A 20,299-nucleotide genomic window follows, 5' to 3' on the forward strand; every position below is an offset into this window, starting at 1 on the left:
AAGAAACGGCTTCTTGGTCTAGTCGGTGGTAACCAGTATGACCCTGCGCACGAAACTGAAGCTCATTTTGATTTGTGTTGTAGGCGTTGAGATCGATCGGTCGTAGCAATTCACTCGGCGCGCTGTGGATATATATAATATTCATTTACCACTCTTGCCTGCTGCCACCGACAGTTTAATGCGGTGTTATGATCCTATCTGTACTGAGATAATGGAGCTGCCAAGCAATTTGTTAAAATAATTTACTTACATGTAATGTAATGTGTCTTGACGTCCACCATATACCTAGATACTCAAGTCTAAAGCTCCTTGAAGCTGTAAAAAAATCAAACTTCTAAGATAACGTAAAAAAAAATATGATCGTTTATGTCGCGAAAAACGTATAATTTGACACTTTCCATTTGGTGTTTCCCGTTGACCTAGAAATATGAAGTTAGACAAGTAATACCTTTTTACACTATAGGAAAAAAATCTCAAAACTGTAAGTTTGTAAAAAAAATTGAAAATATGTTACATTTGTACGGAACTATCCGTGGGCGAGTCCAACTCGTACTTGTCCGGTTTCTATAAATATACCTACGCCATACTTCCATACATTTATGATTTTCATGTTAATGATATTTTAGTAAATTGGGTTCATGAGCGCGTTATAATGTGCTTTTGTCGGTTATTTTCAGGTGTACTCATTTACGAGATGCTTGTTGGTTACCCGCCGTTCTACGATGAGAACCCCTTCGGTATCTACGAGAAAATCCTCAACGGACGGGTGGAGTGGCCGCGGCACCTCGACCCTGTTGCGAAGGATATTATAAAGAAACTACTCGTACAAGACAGAACTAAGAGACTTGGAAATATGAAGGTAATTTATCATATGAAACTGTTAACAAAATCGTCTACAAAAATAACTGTAGTAATTCGGTTGCGACAACCGTGTGTGTAGTTGTAGTAAACTGTATATTCCGACATTCAAATCTTTTGATCTAGCAACGATGCTTTGTAATGAATGTTGCTGAAAAACAAATATAACCTTGTGTAAATGAAATGGTAGGTAAAGAACGCCTAAAGACACAGTAACATCACAGATATGGTGAAGAAACTCTTTCAGAAATCGATATTGAAGTGGCATAGTTATTACGTGGTTATTGCTGTGTACACACACGCGTGTTTACATTGGGGCGGAAAATATCTTTTAGCCTTGCGCTTGACCCGTTGTCTTAAAATTACCTATGCGCTACGAGAATTATCGGTGTCTAGGCGGAAAGATGATAGGTTGTTGTCTTTTGTATGCTTTGTATGTAAAAATCAGGTTCATGTGCACTAAAAATATTTTTTTCGGAGCTATGATGTTGGCCGCTTTCCAGCCGATTCCATATATAACTTCTAATCTTACACTTGACAACTTGTCTGTAGGAGTTTTTTAAAGGTTGATTTAGACTCATCTGTACAAGGTCTTGATAAGGTTGATATTAGTCAAACTGTCACGTTTATAAACCAGGCATTTGTAATTAATGCATGGAAACTAATTTTATTTTAGGATCTAAAGTATATAGTATTTTTTCATGTATGTAGTTTCATCATATTTATTAAAATTACAAAAAATATATGTACAGTACATATGGTGCTACTTTACCGCAGTAGTGCGCAAATTAGCATATTACGTTACTGTGTCAAACATTTAAAGGGCCATATGTACTGTAAAACGTTGTACGATACATGTGCGAATAGGTAATTCGCAACTCGTGTCGATTTAATTTATCGCCACTCGTTTTGAATTTCCTATTTTCACACTTGTATCGTAATGTACTATTGAAAAATCGTTTTAATAACAATCTTACACAAATCGACCTAGTGTCAAACTAGTTACCTACGAGTAGTATAGTAGCAGCAGTAATATTTGTGTTTTGATAAATGAAATATTGCACATGTATTACCTAAAGTACTTAAATACACACGAAAACAAACATTTAGCATTGATACGAGTAACATTACATTAAATGTTGCTGAATGTCAATTGTAGAAAAACCCGTTCATTCGAGTTAAATAAACCAACACACCAATCCAAATATTAATAAAATTTAATAATTTTATAATAACTAGGGAACCATAAATATTTTACTTATTATTTTTCTTTAGTAATTATATATACGACATCTATTACAGTTTATAATTTTGTACGAAATTTATAAGAAATAAATAATAAATATTACTTATAGGGAATATTCTTACACAAATAGAAGGCTTGTGGTGTGGATACTCAGACAACGATATAAATATATAATATACAAATAAAAAGTTGATCCAGTCAGTAGTTACCTATATTTTAGAGATAAAAATTAAATCGGTCAAGACCATAACATAACTCATGGAAAATATCATTTAGACATGTAGTAAGCTCGGCATAAACCGGAAAAATACCTACTCAATTCCAAAGAAAAACTTTCAATTTACCAAGTCAATGTAATTAGATCATTCTATTCCCATCGAGTGAGGTCCGATGATCGTTAGTTTGGAATCGGCTGCAGTTTCTAGTGGTTTGTTTTCTCCGAGCTTTTTGCCGCGGGCCGGTTGCGCGTCACCGCGATGTCACCATGTCGCCGCGATGTTTAGAAAGCCATCCATCAGGCGGTTAGCGGCGACATTAAACAGTCGCCACTACCACTGACTTATGTCTCGACGCAAATACGCGCACCATGTTTCTACCCAGCCAATCTAGATAAGTGAGCTAGCCATCAGTAAGGTGGCCGCCCCGATGGCATGCACAATCCAAAACGTGTTCAATAAACCACGGGAGAGAGCCACTGGCGGTTAGCTTGAGGCGACATTAAATGATAAAAGTATAATATGCATCTGAACGAATCTTTAGTATCTAACTATTAAAAACAAAATAAAACAAACACACAAACAAATGTAAGAATTTTGGCAACAAATACAAATATTTTAAATAAATAAGTTAAAAAAAATGGCGAAGAAAATGCTAACTATCACTCGTGCAAACAAGACGACTCAGCTGTGACTAGTGTCTCATAACGTCCTCGATAGGCGCATTCTTATAAATAGTAATAGTAGTGGCATATTACGTCACTTCGAAGTCATCCATTTTATTCTTATTTACGAGGCTAGTGTACCGATAAACAATGATGCTCTAATTCCTTTAGTCGTAATCGAGCCCGAATCTGTGGCAGTGACTGTTTAAAAGATCAATACAGCTGACTTGATTTATGACTCTTGGAGATCTTTCTTAGTTTGTAGTAAGTGTTTGTTTTCTTCATATTGCAGTGCGGTTCAGAAGACGTAAAAAGACACAGATGGTTCAAGAATATCGATTGGGCCGATGTGTTCATGAAGAAAATGCAGGTAATTAGTTATTTAACATCACCTGGCTTTTTTATGTCGAGTCCATGTTTCTCTATATATTATTTATAATTGCATTACGTATTATAGGTACCTAGTCTAAAGGGATTAGAAGTCATTTGAAAGTAAATATAATTTCAATTACCAAGATAAAATTCCAGGCGAACTGAATAATTTATAACATTAGATCAACATGTGTCTCCAACCATATTGTTTATGTGCAGCCTCCCATCATGCCGACGGTGTCGTACGAGGGCGACACGTCCAACTTCGATGAATACACCGAGACGGACTGGAAGGCGGCGCGCGCGCTTGACCCCGACGAACTTAAACTCTTCGCGAACTTCTGATCTCCTGCGCATAAGCAATCCAATGGAAACTGTTAGAATCCTTGTAGTTTTGGCTACCATACATAGGTATATTAACCCGATAGTTCCAAACGGAAATTGTAGATTTTCGTTTCCTAATAGGTTTTATTATAACTGTAGGTAGGTATGTACTTAATTTAAGAGCTAAAACAAGTATTTACTGTTGTAACATTTTAAGTCATATAATGGCAGGTATGATATTTATTTATAAATCTGACAAAAATATTTCGTAGCCGTTAATTCATTATTTAGAAAAATAACTGTAAAGAACTACGGATGCAATACCTAAATATTATAATTTCATAACAAAGTAGATTGTATAACCTTATTTTGTGGTTCGTATGATTTTTTTGGCAAAATATGAAACGAACCACACTTACTTTATGGTGACTCAGTATTGGTGTAAAGTATCTTAATTTATGATATTGTAACTGATGAAAAAGAAGCTAATAATTGACAAGAAATAATATGCATTTATACATTGTTAAACTACAAATTGAATAGCCGTTTTCAAATTGTATTTGTTCATACTTATATTTTGTATATTTAAGTAGGTAGTGTATGTATACTGACGCACTGATAAACATTTTGGACGTACATATTTATATCCACGACCAATTTGCTAATTTGTTTTCTTTTGCTAAGCGTAAGGTGGGTTAGACGAACGTAGTTTATTTTGCTCGAGGCAAGACAAACAGTATGAGGATTCCATACAATTGTTTGTCTTACCCCGGTGATAGTCTTAACCCACCTTACCTTATTTAGCATGTAAATAGCAAAGACTTGCATGCTTTTTAATATTTGTGTATGAATGTGTAGATATATGAAACTAGTACCTAGTGAAACTAATGCAGAGCTGCGAAAGTAATTGATTGTTAACCTGTTTCTATTGTGGATCAATTTAGTAACAGGGTTCAACATTTTAGTGAAAACTCACTTAAAATTATTCCAATGCTTGTTTATTCAAAGAGTAGTTTAAGGTATATATCTGTTAGTAAAATCAGCTTCGCTAAGATGCGATGTCCAGTGTTTGTGATTTAAGTTTAAAATAGACCTTAAAATATGTTAAGTTTAAGCTGTATAATATATTAAGTATTTATTTCAATCTTATTCTTTGAGTAACCACCATTGCACCTTTTTTTGTGATATAACTAATATAATTTAAAGATCCTGCGTTTAGGCAATTGAATTTTTTATGTCAAACATTATTTATGAATTTAAAGATTCAATACTTAATATTACTTTACTCGTCGTCCTAACTAAAGCGACTACGCGATGATGATGCGTGATGATGCAAGCAACGCGCCATTTGATTTAGTCTCAAATGATCGTATTAACTAATCTGCAAGGTTTGTTCAAAGCACGCGTTTTTGATAATAATATAATTAAAATAATATAGCTCTATGTAAAAACGAATAATATCACTATATGTTTCCTTTGTCACTTTAATGATTAGATCACAAAATATCACTATTAAAAAGGTGTTAGAGTCAAATCAAAATATGTTGCAAGCGGTGCAAGAAAACGTCATAATTGTCGTCTTTCCTAAATAATGTATGTATGAAATACTAAATGCTGGGTTCACATTATACAATTGGACGACATGGATACATATTATATATATTACACTTTTATTTATATCACGAGAATGGAAAGATGAGTCGACCATTTTTAATCCATTCTACTAATTTATGTGTATACAGATACGATGAGGTCTGGCCTCTCTCGTGTGGCTGTGCCACTCACATACATGATCTTCATTGGTGCCTTTCCATCTCTTTACCCTTTGTGTGGCTGCTAAGCCACACATTTCACTACAAGAGGAAATCTCACGATAATTAATGGCTATGCACCTCCAGTTGGGCAACGGTCGACTTGCTCCGGTCTAAACAGGGGTACATCCCTGGTGACTCTTATCATATTTCATACATTAGTCACTTAGCCGGACAGGGGGGCTATGCCCCCCCGGAGACCTCCACCTTCCCCATAGTCTCGCCTCGGTTGCTCCAACTTAGTCGACCGTGCCCGTGTGTTCCCGGACACACCTCTAATACATGGGAGCCCGGGGCTTCCCAGTCCAATGTCCTCGACTACCAAGTGTGCTGTGCACTGCAAGATTGGACTATTACTCACGGAAAGAACGATATGCTATAACCGTCTCCTCATCTTTCCACCTTATGATGCATGTTTAGGTCGACACAATAATATGGCAAAGCAAACACTCACCTGAGGTGTTCTCTATGGGGTACAAGCCTCCTAGAAGCTCGTAGCTCCTAACTTATCTTACGACCACGAAATCTGCTCATCTCTCTCCTCGTTTCCGCGGCACAACCATTTCGCCATCTTTCTACCCACATACCAACAAGCGGAAGTTAGTCAAAGCAAGAGTGGTGTTACCACAGCTCAAAATATAGATTGACATTACTGATGTTGATACATACCGACTTTTACATGGCGAATCGCGCTGTGCGCGACAATAATTTCATAGAAGTTTGACGTTTAAAATAACACGTTCACCGTCTGGGATATCAAAATCGCTGCCAACTTATCTTGGTCTGAGTCTATGCATTGATTCATAATGAATCCTCTAAATCATATATTACCGGGAATATAACCTTAAAATTATTCGGTTAATGTCCCGAGAACTCTGTACAAGTGAGCTCTGTACATATCACAGGATATTTTTGGCGGCTGTCGCTGTTACAGTCAATATGTTAGTAGACATTTTAGTTACGGCAATGCGCGAGGTTACCTTATCGAAGCGATGTACTGTTTACGCACTTCATGACTTCCTCAGATGTACCCACGTAGCTCTAGAGTCCTTCTAAGTGCGTTAATCGCATTTCCTCAGATGTACCCATGTGGCTCTAGAGTCCTTCTAAGTGCGTTAATTACACTTCCTCAGATGTACCCACGTGGTTCTACAGTCCTTCGAAGTGCGTTAATTGCCCTTCCTCAGATGTACCCACGTGGCTCTAGAGTCGTTCTAAGTGCGTTAATTGTACTTCCTCAGATGTACCCAAGTGGTTCTACAGTCCTTCTGAGTGCGTTAATCGCACATCCTCTAGTGTCCTTCTAAACTAACTTTGCGTCGTGAATAGAACAACGTTAGGAGAATAAACGTCATAATTTCAGAGAAATTGATATCAATCATGACATGGTCACAATTTGTCATTGCATTGCCATGCAGAGTTATCTTGGGTCGACTCTAGCATGGTGGGATATTTAAAGAAGGGAACGATAAAAAAACATTATTTAATTGCATAAATGAGTAACTATAGATTTACTTTTCATGTTCTTTTGTCGTTTTGTTATCGTGTAGATTTTTATCGGTAACTGGTTAAAGTTAGCTAAATGAAGAATACTTATTCAATGAAAAAAATAATATGTCTATTTTGATAACTGTTTTAAATTACATACTTTTTTATACGAATTGCCTAGGTAGTTAGGTACAGGTTACGGTTTAAAAATTGGATTTTTTATGCTAATTATGGTTCCTTATCCAAAATAACTGTTTGTAGATTATTAAAAACGAGGTACCTAGCAAGATTATAGGTATGTCGAAGAGTCTTCTTGCCGTTATTTTTCCGGATTGCGGCGTAATTAGGCCATATAATATTCTCTGTGATTTCATTTAGTCGTTAAGTATAAGATAATTAATGTTATTACTAACTTATTTCAGTCAATGATCACAGAGGCGTAATGTCATTGAAACTTGCCTACTTTGTAACCGTCAATAGTTTACTAAGAAACAACAGGGTTGTAAAATATAAAATAAATGTACATTTACCAAAATAAATGTGTTATAATTCTATGCTCTGTGCATATTAATATGCACCAGAGACCTACAATATGTCTACACTTGTGCAATATGTTATAAATATCTGATAAAGTCATTAAACGGAAGATAAAAAAACAATAACTTCAACAATAGTACATTGTGCAACGAGGGGGGTAAGTGAAATTATGGATTCGAGGGTGGTAATTTCCGACAGCCGCAGTTTGCAATATTCTTACCCCCGGAGTTATACACAATGTTTTTCATCACACTTACGAAGAAAAAATTAAATTTTAAGCGAAATAATTCTTAAATACGGTGACATATCAAACATTCGTCCGCCATTTTGTAATTTCTTGGCAGGTTCCTTTTCCAGGCAGGCCACGATTGAAAATTATTTAAACATATTTTAAACGGCTGTTAAATTAATCAAATTAAATAATTTTAAATATAAACAAAAATATTAAATCATACGTCAGTATTTTAGAAGTAAAATTCATTTATGCTACTTGGTTTATATGAATAAGTGACATAATTAAAAAAAAAAAAGCTATAACTCCCTAGGGAGTTGCCTTTGTCCTTCAGCACACCTGCATGAAATAAGATCTTTTTCGAGCAAATGTGATGAAAAAACTTAAACCGAATACAACTACGAGTACATATGATACTCGTAACTACTTATTATAAAGGCATCCATGATTTTTTTAAATGGAATCCCTTATTTCGGAGTTTCTATATTTTAAGGTACCTAAATAGGTACAGTCAGCGTCAAATACTTTGTAGCAACCAAAGTAGCCAAATAGTTCGGTACACCATATATTTAGTATGGTGTACCGAACTATTTGGCCACTTTGACTGCTACAAAGTATTTGACGCTGACTGTACAATAAAATTATTGTACTACATGAAACTGAAGATAAATCTTTATTGAATTTAGCAAGTAAATCTTGCAATTTTCAAACTAGTAAGTAAGTTATAATGCAAGTAGGATGAAAACTATTAATCGACCGAGCGAAGTAAACTATATCTTGAGTATTGTTTGGCCAATGTTCATGAAATTGGGCAGGATATATATCATGCAAACATGAGAAGGATCGTTCTGGAAGGTACGGATCTAATGAATATGGGCTTTTACAATCTTTAACAACTCTTCACAGGGCTTCCGCAAAACATTAAAGTTGCATTCGTCCTTGACTTCGTCCACGTAGACGTTATCGGCTCACGCTCATTCGTGTCCGGAAATGCAATTAGGAGCAGTCAATAGGCATCTCTCCGCAATTATGTGAGCATGTAACACACGACTCAAGTGGTACCAAACAATATCGTTATCAAATGGTTAAAATAGAATCGGCCTCAGTATCTGTTGCATTTTTTTTCGATCCTGATTGAACATTACATTAGGTATGTGAAAAATTCACAATGCTGAGAAATTGACATACGACCGACAGACGACCTGTCTGGCCTAGTGGGTGGTGACCCTGCCTACGAAGCGGATGGTCCCGGGTTCAAATCCTGGTAAGGGCATTTATTCGTGTGATGAGCATGGATATTTGTTCCTGAGTCATGGGTGTTTTCTATGTATTATATTTATAAATTAATTTTCTATGTATTATATGTGTATGTATATTTATAAATATTTATATCGTTGTCTAAGTACCCTCAACACAAGCCTTATTGAGATTACTGTGGGACTTAGTCAATTTGTGTAATAATGTCCTATAATATTTTTTATTTATATATTATTTTATTTTTTGACAAGGCGAGGGCACTGGTGTAGGTACCTCGAAGAGAGGCCTATGCTCAGCAGTGGGCGATAAAAGGCTGATATGATGATGATATTGATGATGGTCAGGTTAGATTAGAACTGTGACCTTCAAACAAATTACAAGAGTCACCCGTAGTGTGCATACGGGTGAGGAAGTATTTGCAGGCGTTGAAATATTGCAAAATATCTGTTTAGGACGAACTACTAGGTAGTTTAGTAGGTACATAATTCGCACAGAAAACATCGTTATTTAAATAACCCGACTGCCACTTATAGGACTACCTAAGTAGTACTATAAGTGAGATTATTCTAACCAAAGAGCATATAATCACTACGTTCTAATTCTAACATCACATATTTGACACATGACAGCACCCATATAATGTAAATGTGTATGATCCATTCCCATAATTAAAAACAAAACCACGCAATTATAATATGTCTTTCGTTACCACTTAAACTATACTCACTTTTTGAATGTAATTATGCTTATAGTTATTTTTTTCGCATCGTATATCTGAAGTATTTAACAATAATAAATCACTGCACAAACGTTTACGTCCTAAGGGTCTTTTTTTTTAAACCAGCGTTGTGGCCAAATCATTTTTTTCGATTCGGGTAACATATTCGTAAGTTAAAGAAATTCGATAAAATCGATATATTTATAACCTACAGAAAATACAAAAATAAGGTATTACAACTAAGAAAACATTAACTTAAACAAATACTTTTAAAAATCCATTATAATAATAGATCTTTACCGTACGATTTGCAAAAAATATGTCGGTTTCTGAGCGGATCAAATTTGACGTCAAAATCATTCGTTTGTCAAATGTCAAATGCGCAGTCTGTCGAAGTTTCTCCGCCTTACTGTGCGCATATTCCGTTTCTTTTCGTATTTTTCACCTGGCTTTATTTTTTTGATTCTTTTCTTTCACATCTGGTTACCTTGGCTCGTATTTTTGGACTTTGACTTTGCTTGTATTTGAATTTAGTTGACTTTGGACCTAATAATGCCTGATTTTGCTAATACTAAGTAGTCACTAGCAGTATATTGATTTTTTATAAAGGTAATCGATTCGATCTCACAAATCGTAACTGTAATCGATCCGATTGCTGCACTTCAAACATCAAATGTCATGTGTCAAATAATATGTGATGTTAGCAAGGGCCTGACACTCTTTGATAGAGAAAGATAGTCTTATTGCGATTCCTATAAGAGGAAAGAAAAAATAGTGCAATGCTTTGTCTTTATCACCGACCGGGTTTTTTTTCATGGTCGGGTTATGGCAGCTTAGGAAGGAGGCTGATGGCGATATACAGAAATTTATAAGAGTGAAAGAGACAAAATCCCGCAAGATGCCATACATTAAACTGTCAATCATATGGTCAAGAGTGCTAGTAAACAATGTGGTTTTCTTATTGTAGAAGTTTTATAAAGTGAATGATTGTGTTTATTAAGTATTTAATGGAGGTGTAAGATGTTTTTACGTACAATTAACATGGTGGGGTGTTCAGTGGTTGCCTACAAAAGCAATAGCTTGCGAAAATAAGCGGGCGTAACATTTCATGCGTAAGTACAAGTTTTTCGTATTTTGATCATGTATTTCTTTCTCAAATCTCACAGGAACCAAGTTACTGAGTTACATCATTAGTTGGATTATGAAAAACTTCATAAAATAGGAGATATCAGTAAATTATTGCTAAAAATAAAACAGAAAGTTTGGTTATGTAAACCAGTCAAATTCAGTAGTATTTTATTTAGAGTTGCAAACAAATAGAAAAAAAAGTCCCCTGCAATTACCCCATATTTCGGGAGTTTCAAGCTATTTGATATTTCCAGCTTTCCGACGGAGGATGAAATTGTTAAAGAATGGATTGCGGGAACTGGAAAATCAAATTGGATGCCTCACAAATACTCGCGTATTTGTTCCAAACATTTTGAACAACATTGTGTCCGCAAACTGGGCAAACGAACTTTCATCGAAAAGTTTTCTTTTCCAACCTTGTTCATACACGTAAGTTGGCTGTTATTAAATAAGTAATAGTAACTAGTGGGAATAACCCGTTACACTATACACTATATTAGAGTTGGTACATCTTAACATAGGTCTCACAGTGTTTTGAAGTATTTATTTGGGTTCTTGAACTCTAACAAATTATTGGGGGTAATTCAGTAATCACCCCCAATAATTTATTAGAGTTAATTCCCAGTGGAATTAAAAATCCTACCTATTACCAGTGGGAATTTTATTTCCCAGTAGTTACCAGTGGTAAAAGGTGGGAATAAAGTTAGTGTAACTACCTGTGGTAAAAGGTGGACAAAAGTTCCTAGTAGTTACCACTAGTAACAACTTGGTGGTAACTAGTAGGAATAACCCGTTGTACTATTAAGACCACAGACTTAAATTTTTAAATTATTTCTTTGGAGGCTTGGTACATGGGATTACGGATTATATGAGTATAAAACTCTAAAATAATGTAATTATTAAAATTGATTAATACTACCCCGCAGGAGAGGAGAGAGAAAATTCTTTTCTTCATCATGTCATGGAAATCGTCCATTCGTGCACGTCGTCGTCGTGGCAGTCTCAACAGCATTCTGAAGCTATTATTGAACTTCATATAATTGATCCACAGGTTACAAGTGTATGTGTAAATAAAGTTTTCTTGACCCCCACAGTATGTACAACGCGCAACACGTAAGATTTTTTATTTAAACATAAATATTCGGTTTTAAGTAACAGTTTTTAATGTAAGCGCTGGTGGCCTAGCGGTAAGAGCGTGCGGCTTGCAATCCGGAGGTCGCGGGTTCAAACCCCGGCTCGTACCAATGAGTTTTTTGGAACTTATGTACGAAATATCATTTGATATTTACCAGTCGCTTTTCGGTGAAGGAAAACATCGTGAGGAAACCGGACTAATCCCAACAAGGCCTAGTTTACCCTCTGGGTTGGAAGGGCAGATGGCAGTCGCTTTCGTAAAAATTAGTGCCTACGCCAAATCTTGGGATTAGTTGTCAAGCGGACCCCAGGCTCCCATGAGCCGTGGCAAAATGCCGGGACAACGCGAGGAACAAAAAAAAAAAACAGTAACAGTTTTAATGTAAATTACCATGTTAGCTTAAAATCATATACTGCGTATCTAATGAGGTGTCGCTCAAGCACATCGTCAAGAACCTTCGCTGCAATAGGGTTGTTTCCATTTTGAAATGCTTGTATTATATAATATATATATACCAAATTATTGCCTAATATTCAATTTATTTGTGTTGTTCTCAAGTAAAAGGTACCGCATTGTCGCTTATCATAAGAACGCTCTTACAGGTTGTACGTATAGAGAGCAAGCAAATTGTATCCTTATGGTAAGCGACTATGTGGTACCTTTTACTTGAGAACGACACATTTAATTATTATTTCTAGTAAGTACAGTTATAATAATATAAGTTTTGAATAAAGAAATTACCTCTTTTGATAGTTTATCCTTTTTATTCCAACAATCACCTAATCTTATATCAACTCAAAACTTCATATAGGTAAGTAAGGCTTATTTACAAGTTACTACAAAAACAAATAAACCGACTACTAGTTGCGATTATGTTCGCGATTTCTCTTGCGATACTTCGCAAGTTAGGGAGTCAAAATGGCGACTCACTCATTACGTAATTTAAGTACTTGTTGCATCGTTTTCCTATTACATTTTAGGGTAATTTTTTGCGACCATGGTCACCCCATATTATGATGTCATGATGACGTCATATATGTCTTTCTCTTACCCCTGGTCGCTCGACTTCTTGTCTAGTTATATTGTATGTCTATGGATGTTAGAATAATCTCACTATAGCATAAGCTAAAGTACCTTAAGAAGTCAAAACAGAATATGTGGTGTCAAGTCTATTTTGTATTGTCACCACGTAAACAGTTTTGTGGTATTTTTGTAGGATGTAATCATGTTCATAGTTATCTATATAAATTCACAACCGTGTCCCCGCCAAGACGCGTCATGCGAAGTGCAAGGGCCCTACCTACCTTTTATCGAAGCGCTTCGTCGTTTTTTTGAACCCTCATTACTTAGGTGAAGATTATCCCAGATAAACAAAATTCTCGGGATATGATGCCAATAGTAGACCTATTAAATATAGAATTTTCAATTGCATGGCTCTTATACTTTAGATTTTATTGATATCTAAACAACCCCGATTTCATCTCTGACTCATTTATTCACTGATGTTCATCAAAACTTAGGATAGAGTTAAAATATGTGGCTTGGCCGTTACGCTACCATCACATACGGGCATAAGGTAAAAAATGTATTCACTGTTCAATTGTTCATAAATTTTCTGTTCTGTTATACAATTCGTTCTTGTAGTAACGAAATGACCAAGTTATTTTTACAAAGGTGTAGAGTTTGTGAAGATAATTTATTTTCTTGTTTGTGTATATTTATACTAGCTTATAAGTACATACCAAATTTCAACTTTCTAGGACTTCAGGAAGTACCCTAAGAGTTTTTGAGAGGGCGTGCCTTATGGTTTCTTCTTGGCAACATTTTACATGAAAATATTTCTATTACATGATACATCAGTTATGAATAATGAAAACTTGTTTATTCAATTTCAAATATTAGTATAATCTACGTTCTTTTCTGATTTAGATCAAACAAACACACGCGTGAAAAAAACCATGGTTTGGTTTGATTTAAGATATGTTTAAAATAAACTTTGTAACTATTTTTACAGTACATATGGGGCTACTTTATAGCATTAGTGCGAGAAGTAGCATATTATGTTACTGTGTCGAACATTTAAAGGGCCATATGTACTGTAAAACGTTGTACGATACATGTGCGAATAGGTAATTCGCAACTCGTGTCGATTTAAAACACTCCCTTCGGTCGTGTTTTAATTTATCGCCACTCGTTTCGAATTTCCTATTTTTCGCACTTGTATCGTAATGTACTATTAAACTCTTGACGTAATTTCAAAAAGAGGCTTGGCCGATTAAGTGGTTCACACGTTTCAGTTGTGTTCCGTGCATAAGGATTCACGCATATAGAGCCTTTTATTATAAGTAATTATCTATGTACTTATGAAAAAGTTTGTTTACTAATTGGTTAACTTACTCATTAACGCTGAGCCGATACTAAATATTTATTATGATATTTATGATGGAAAGTTACTATAATGTTCAAGATAAGTTATTTTCATAATGTAGAAAAGCAATGAGGTCTGTCATAAACATAAAACTGAAAAAGAATTAGAATTATAATCAGTTTAGTTTAGCTTTTATGATGACACATTTATTTTTAGTCTGCTATTGTCCTAAGCACCAGGTAAATAGTCTGGCAAAAATGTGAAGTACATGATTTATGTTATAAATCTCTAACAAAATAAAATTATCAACTCTTTCAAATCACGTATTTAATTTTCTATTAAAATGCCACTGATAACGAATATCCTAAAGTAGATTGCTATAATGACAGTTACAGAAGCTCTCTATCTATAAATATATATTTACTTTACTCTTTCATAAATATTCTGGCATAATTCTGATTTTAAAAATATGACAACAACTTTTAGGCAGGTACTATTGGCATCATCATCAATTCATCACCATGTATACACCGTGTTTTATTTCATGGCTCGGAAACAGGTTAAATTTCCCAACCGTTATCATGTACTTGGCACAAAACCTATTAATTTCGGTTTTGTTCTTAAAGCCATTTTTAACCGATTTTGAGGAGAACATTTCCATAAAAATCTTGTCAGATTAACCGGTTTAGAACAATAAAAACCGGTTTTTTCCTATATCGGTTTCTTATTTTACGCAGGGCACCACCGGCCAGCCGGCCTTCTCGTTGATCATTGAATAAACCGGTTTATTTAGGTAACGTACAGTAAAGTTTTTAAAACGTTCGAGTTCTTATGTAAGTTCGGAGTAAAACCGAAATAAACCGGTATTCTACTTCTTCTTTCTTTTCATCCTGTTACCCCCAGCTCGGGGTATAGGGCTCGAACAATTTTCTTCCACTGACTCCTTTAAAACCGGTTCCGGTCCTTGTTTTTTTATTTCCGTTAGTTTCAAGGGTGCATTCCTGAGTTTAAATTAAGTAACTTTCTCAAAGACACCGGTATTCTAATGAATTACATTTCCGAGATAATAATTTATTTTTATCTGATAAGGCCCCTACGACCGTGTACACTTGCTTTAGGGCCTGTTTACATATTGATTAGAGATTAGTACGAGATTATACATTTGCTACAAAACGTAAGTACTATTTCGGACGATCGATGTTATTATGTTATATCAATATATATGTTACACTTTTCAATTGTTTGGTTGAGTTTAATGTAATGCCCATGTTACAACAACATTATATGCAACATTTAATTACTTTATATAAAAATGAAAACATTTTTTTTTATTAACTAGGTATGCTAAAGTTAGGGTACCTCATATACAATATTTTTTTTGCTTTGACCGAATAGTGTGGGGTATCGTTGGAGAGGTATTCAAACACGATTTTTTGATAAATTTAATATTTTTGGAAAAAAAGGCTCCGAATGAAAATAAATCTGCTTCAACTTTCTCTTCTACAATGGTCTTTATGAAATCGCATTATAACATATGTACGACTACAGATAAACATAGAGCATTGTAATAAGGCAATAGTTATGCCAAATAAAGCTTTCTATACAAAAAAAATGCCTATTCAAAGCAAGTACATCTGGGGTTATAGCATTGGGGGGTTAAAGCATTATATGGAAGCGAAATCTGGGCCAAGCGGCAACGAGATAGGCAGAGTCTGGAAATCTTCAAAATGTGGTGCTGGTGGCGGATGGAATCGATTAGATGGAAGGAAGAGAAATCCAATAAAGTGGTTCTTGATATGGTAAAAGAGAAGAGGTGCCTTTTGAAAACTACTGAGAATAATATTATAGAATATACATACAATTCATATCAGTATCTTTATCTTTATACTAGTTATATTTTATATCAATGATAGTAAGCATTAAGTCACCATTATCGAGTGCTTAAACATACAATGACAGATAAATGACAGATATCGGATTACCGTGCAAGATATCCTACAAATTAAGTTTATTCGTTTCTGAAAGTTAATTCAGCAATATGTCTGTGCGACCTCTGCCTCCAGTGCTTGCAGAAAAGGCTCGAAAAGAGCTTAATGAAGATCCCCAGAGGCTACCCAATGACTTGCAACATATGAAGGATTGGATAGCCAAGCAGCCGCATCTTAAAGCAAGAACCGGTATGTGCAATAGTAATAATTTTAAACGAAATAGTAAAGTTTTTGACGCTGATAATGTTAAAATTGTAATTGCTTTTTTTACTTACATTAATTTCGAACTATGATTTAATCTAAAGTAAATTGGAAAAATATTTTTTATCAACATAAAACGGATCGGACTGAACTAGGAGGTACCTATAGTCTAAGTAAAAATTGACCTGCGATTTTGGGAAATTTTGGAAGCAAAAACCTACGCATTCGTGTAGCTATTTATTTACAGGTCTGAATACAGTAAATCTGGTCTGGTGCTCAATCAATGGTTTAGTGAACTTTGGTTTAAATTATACTTAAGTAGTGTTTGAAGCTAATTTTATGTTTTTATTAAGTGGGTGCTGTCTGTGATGCTTGATAAAGATGAATGAGCTAACGTGTGTACGTTGTTTATTTCTAGATGATCAATGGCTGACTACATTTTTACGATCATGTAAATTTAGTTTGGAACGGGCGAAAGTAAAAATTGACTTATACTATTCGGTTCGTACTACGGCACCAGATTTTTTTCAGCTTACGCCAAAAAACCCGCGGTTTTGGGAAATTTTGGAGACTGGGTAGGTTCATCAAATACAAAGTTAAAACTTACTGTACCTACTTATAGTACGTATACAAATCTAACAGTATATAATATGATACTATCTATTGCACATGTCAATAAAATAAGCAGTATCCACACTAAGAAAACAATTGTTTAGGGCCTGTTTCACGATGTACAAGTGAAGTCCTGAATAAGCTACTTGACATTTATCTGAAAATGAAATTCATTTTTGACGTTTCACAATCTTCAAATAAGCTTAACTTAGCACTTTATCTACAGTGCTAAGTTTTGCATGAAGTTTTATCTGGCAGTTAATTTATTTCTTGGACATTGTGAAACAGGCCGTAATAAGGTCAAGGTAATATGTCCTTCTAGATTTGCTTGGATAGAGAATACTGTTGATTTTTACAGGTCTTTTCTTCCTTTACCACAAGTTGCCGCTCCTGGTTCTCCTAAGGTATCAATTATCAGACCGGGAAAATATGATCCCGAGAAATTCACAATATCGGAAGTGTTGTCAGTTTCGAATACGTTAGAAAAGGTAATGGACTTACTCGTATTAACCTTTTGAACGACCAGAACACCTAAAGACATTGTAAGTAATCGTGCCCACAGCGCCATGGAAAACTATAAATGTTATGGCGTACGCTGTCAATGTAACCCTCGCAGGCTCGCACTTTCAATTTAGGTTTATTAGCTCGCTTGCGCCCGTGATTTTGGCGTGTGAGTAACGTTTTTGTTTATGACGTAAAGCGTTCAAAGGGTTAAAAGACGCATAAATTTGTAGGGTTGACTTGACTTTAAAGAATTTGATGTTATTTTGCAGATTATGTATTTGGAAGATGATGATGCTGTCGTATCAGGGGTGATGGCCATACTTGACTTAGAAGGAGTTACTATGGGACATTTCTTACAAATGACCCCACTACAAATGAAAAAGATGACGGTTGTGGGCCAGGTAACATTTTATAGCGCTTTTAAAACACCAAATATTATAAAGTGTCAATCACAATAAAAACATCAACGATGATCAACTCTGGCCAACGTGGGACTCAAATACAAAGATGTGTATTCCTAGTCCAAATCCAAAAACCAAACCGGTATCCGCTAGGTCTGCTAGTAACGAATAGGTAATATCCTAATTCAGTTTTTAACGGGTAATCTTAACCAATAATTGTACCAGAGCACAGAAAATATATCCTAAAGAAGTAGCTTCGAACAATTCTTCATCGAGCTGGCGATGTGTCTAGACCGAGCCCGGTCCGTAGACTGAAGTCAGCAATGTAGGCGTGTCTCGAAAATCGAGTAAAACTGCCGTATGCGTGGCAGAGGGGGTAGCGCGACTATGCTAGGTCTTGTGACGGCTGTCAGCCTGTCACAGACTCGTTAACGCTCAGTAGCGTAGCGTTAATATCACTCTCCCATATTAGTGAGTATCAGTGACAGTTGCGTTTCCTTCGTTACGGAGTTTAAACGATTGGTTACGCAACCTGATACTTACTTGCCCCAAAGCACATTGAGGACAGAACGTACGCAATACGTCGAAATTAAAAACACGTTTTAATATTTCTGACAACATACCAAAAACAACCTACGTAATTTAGTCGGATTCATTGTTACCCACCAAGCACTGGTAGGTAACAAACAATAAGTTAATTATTTTGACGTGACACTTAGGACTTCTTAGAACTAAGCAGAAATAAAAAAAGCGTCTACGACAAGGAAAAGCGATAATAGCGCGTTCTGTGCTCCTTCTCTCCGCTTCGCTTGAGTCTTGTTAGCAATTTTGCCCATACCTCCCTTATTGTACTATAACTTCCAGGATGCGACACCATTCCGTATGAAAGGAGTTCACTATCTGAATACGCCAACAGGGTTTGAGACTATTTTTAACGCGATGAAAGCACTCCTCAATGAAAAAAATAAAAACAGAGTAAGTGATCATGAGTAATTTACAATGAATAGGTAACAATTGACCCAGAATTATTAAAGTCATATATTAAATTTTTCAGTTATATGTCCATAATAAAAACTATGAGGCGATGTACGAACATATTCCAAAACATATGTTAACAGTGGAGTATGGTGGTAACGCGGGAACTGAAAAAGACATCATAGGTACGTGCATGTTATCATAAAAATTCGTTTCAAGTTAAATACTTCCCTATTTGAGTTCCCCATACTCAGTTTTCTTTAGTGTCTTGAACTGAACACTGTTTTTCAACAAGTGTTCTGACTAAGGATCTTGTTTTGTTGAAATTACTCAAAAGCTGCTTTTTGATGCCTGGCTTAATTAATTTTTCAATGGGTATTATCTAACAATCTATCAAATACATACAGGTAGTCTTTATCTGAATTGAAGGATCTCCCACTAAAATAATAGTAGGAAAGGAGTTTTATTCGATTAGGCAATTTTTTATGTTATTTGGTACAAAATGTATTGGAAGAAAAAATTTTACGTCATTGAACGATGTTTACGACGATTTTATGCAGTTTTTTTTTATGCGAGAGGTATAACTTTTCCTATTATTAATAAATATGTATGTTCTTTAAGAAATTATACCCGTCGCACTGAAAAGGCAACCGAAAAGTTGACACTTTTTCTGAAAACTACGATTTTTCTTTCTACGATTCTTTCGGAAATCCTTGTTTAAATAACATTATATAATAATTATAATACATATAAGTATATAACTTGTTGCTAAAATTATAAACATCTTGCAGATTACTGGAAGAAGAAGGTCCAAGAATACAGTGAATGGTTAGAAGAAGATATGCAGTATCGCACTGACGAATCCAAGAGGGCCGGAAAAGCAAAAACAGCTGAAAGTATGTTCGGCGCTGAGGGTTCCTTCCGGCAACTTCAATTCGACTGATTGAAAAATACTCTTTTATCTTTTTTTTCTCACTATCTTTCTCTCTCCTTGTCATTTTTTATCCCCATCGGATGGTGGGGTTCTACCTTCCTTATCTTCTAATGCCATACTTCAATCAATTTCTTTTTGAATAAATATTGTTTATATCATGAAAAAAAAACAAAGAAGTAATTGATGTTTATTTTACCTAACCTACCTAATTTTGTTATTTTAAAATGAAAAAATAATTGTAGTTCGGATTTAAATTATTACAAAAATATCGGCGCAGGTAACTACCTAAAAGGTAATACGTTATTTTAAGTCAATTATAGTCAAAAATTG

At 35.1% G+C, this 20,299-nt stretch overlaps 2 protein-coding genes and 1 long non-coding RNA gene across 3 annotated transcripts in view; all 3 read left to right on the forward strand.

Moving 5' to 3' along the window:
- LOC133517719 (cAMP-dependent protein kinase catalytic subunit 3-like) overlaps positions 1 to 7,518 on the forward strand; it is a 47,040-nt gene extending 39,522 nt beyond the window's left edge. The window contains exons 5-7 of the mRNA XM_061851099.1: positions 678 to 859; positions 3,277 to 3,354; positions 3,576 to 7,518. Coding sequence (XP_061707083.1) covers positions 678 to 859; positions 3,277 to 3,354; positions 3,576 to 3,701 — 386 coding nt within the window. The 3' untranslated portion in view covers positions 3,702 to 7,518. The remainder of the gene's footprint in view (positions 1 to 677; positions 860 to 3,276; positions 3,355 to 3,575) is intronic.
- Positions 7,519 to 10,424: 2,906 nt separating this feature from the next.
- On the forward strand, positions 10,425 to 12,738 carry LOC133517720 (uncharacterized). Its single transcript, XR_009799401.1, has 2 exons — positions 10,425 to 11,280; positions 11,778 to 12,738. It is a non-coding gene; the product is annotated as an uncharacterized LOC133517720 (long non-coding RNA).
- Positions 12,739 to 15,705: 2,967 nt separating this feature from the next.
- LOC133517721 (retinol-binding protein pinta-like) lies at positions 15,706 to 20,080 on the forward strand. Its single transcript, XM_061851100.1, has 7 exons — positions 15,706 to 16,531; positions 16,962 to 17,118; positions 17,514 to 17,643; positions 17,929 to 18,060; positions 18,925 to 19,035; positions 19,115 to 19,220; positions 19,827 to 20,080. Exons 1-7 carry the CDS (start codon positions 16,393 to 16,395, stop codon positions 19,976 to 19,978), a joined length of 927 nt encoding a protein of 308 aa, XP_061707084.1. The 5' UTR covers positions 15,706 to 16,392; the 3' UTR covers positions 19,979 to 20,080.
- The last annotated feature ends 219 nt before the right edge of the window (positions 20,081 to 20,299 follow it).

This window comes from Cydia pomonella, chromosome 5, assembly GCF_033807575.1.
Source record: "Cydia pomonella isolate Wapato2018A chromosome 5, ilCydPomo1, whole genome shotgun sequence".
NCBI lineage: Eukaryota > Metazoa > Arthropoda > Insecta > Lepidoptera > Tortricidae > Cydia > Cydia pomonella.

Excerpts from the sequence above, each read along its gene's own strand:
- LOC133517721 (XM_061851100.1), top strand. The coding sequence starts at position 16,393 with ATGTCTGTGCGACCTCTGCCTCCAGTGCTTGCAGAAAAGGCTCGAAAA. Across the intron at positions 17,119-17,513 it reads TGGGAAATTTTGGAGACTGG|GTCTTTTCTTCCTTTACCAC; the intron begins GTAGGTTCATCA and ends TGATTTTTACAG. Across the intron at positions 17,644-17,928 it reads TTTCGAATACGTTAGAAAAG|ATTATGTATTTGGAAGATGA; the intron begins GTAATGGACTTA and ends GTTATTTTGCAG.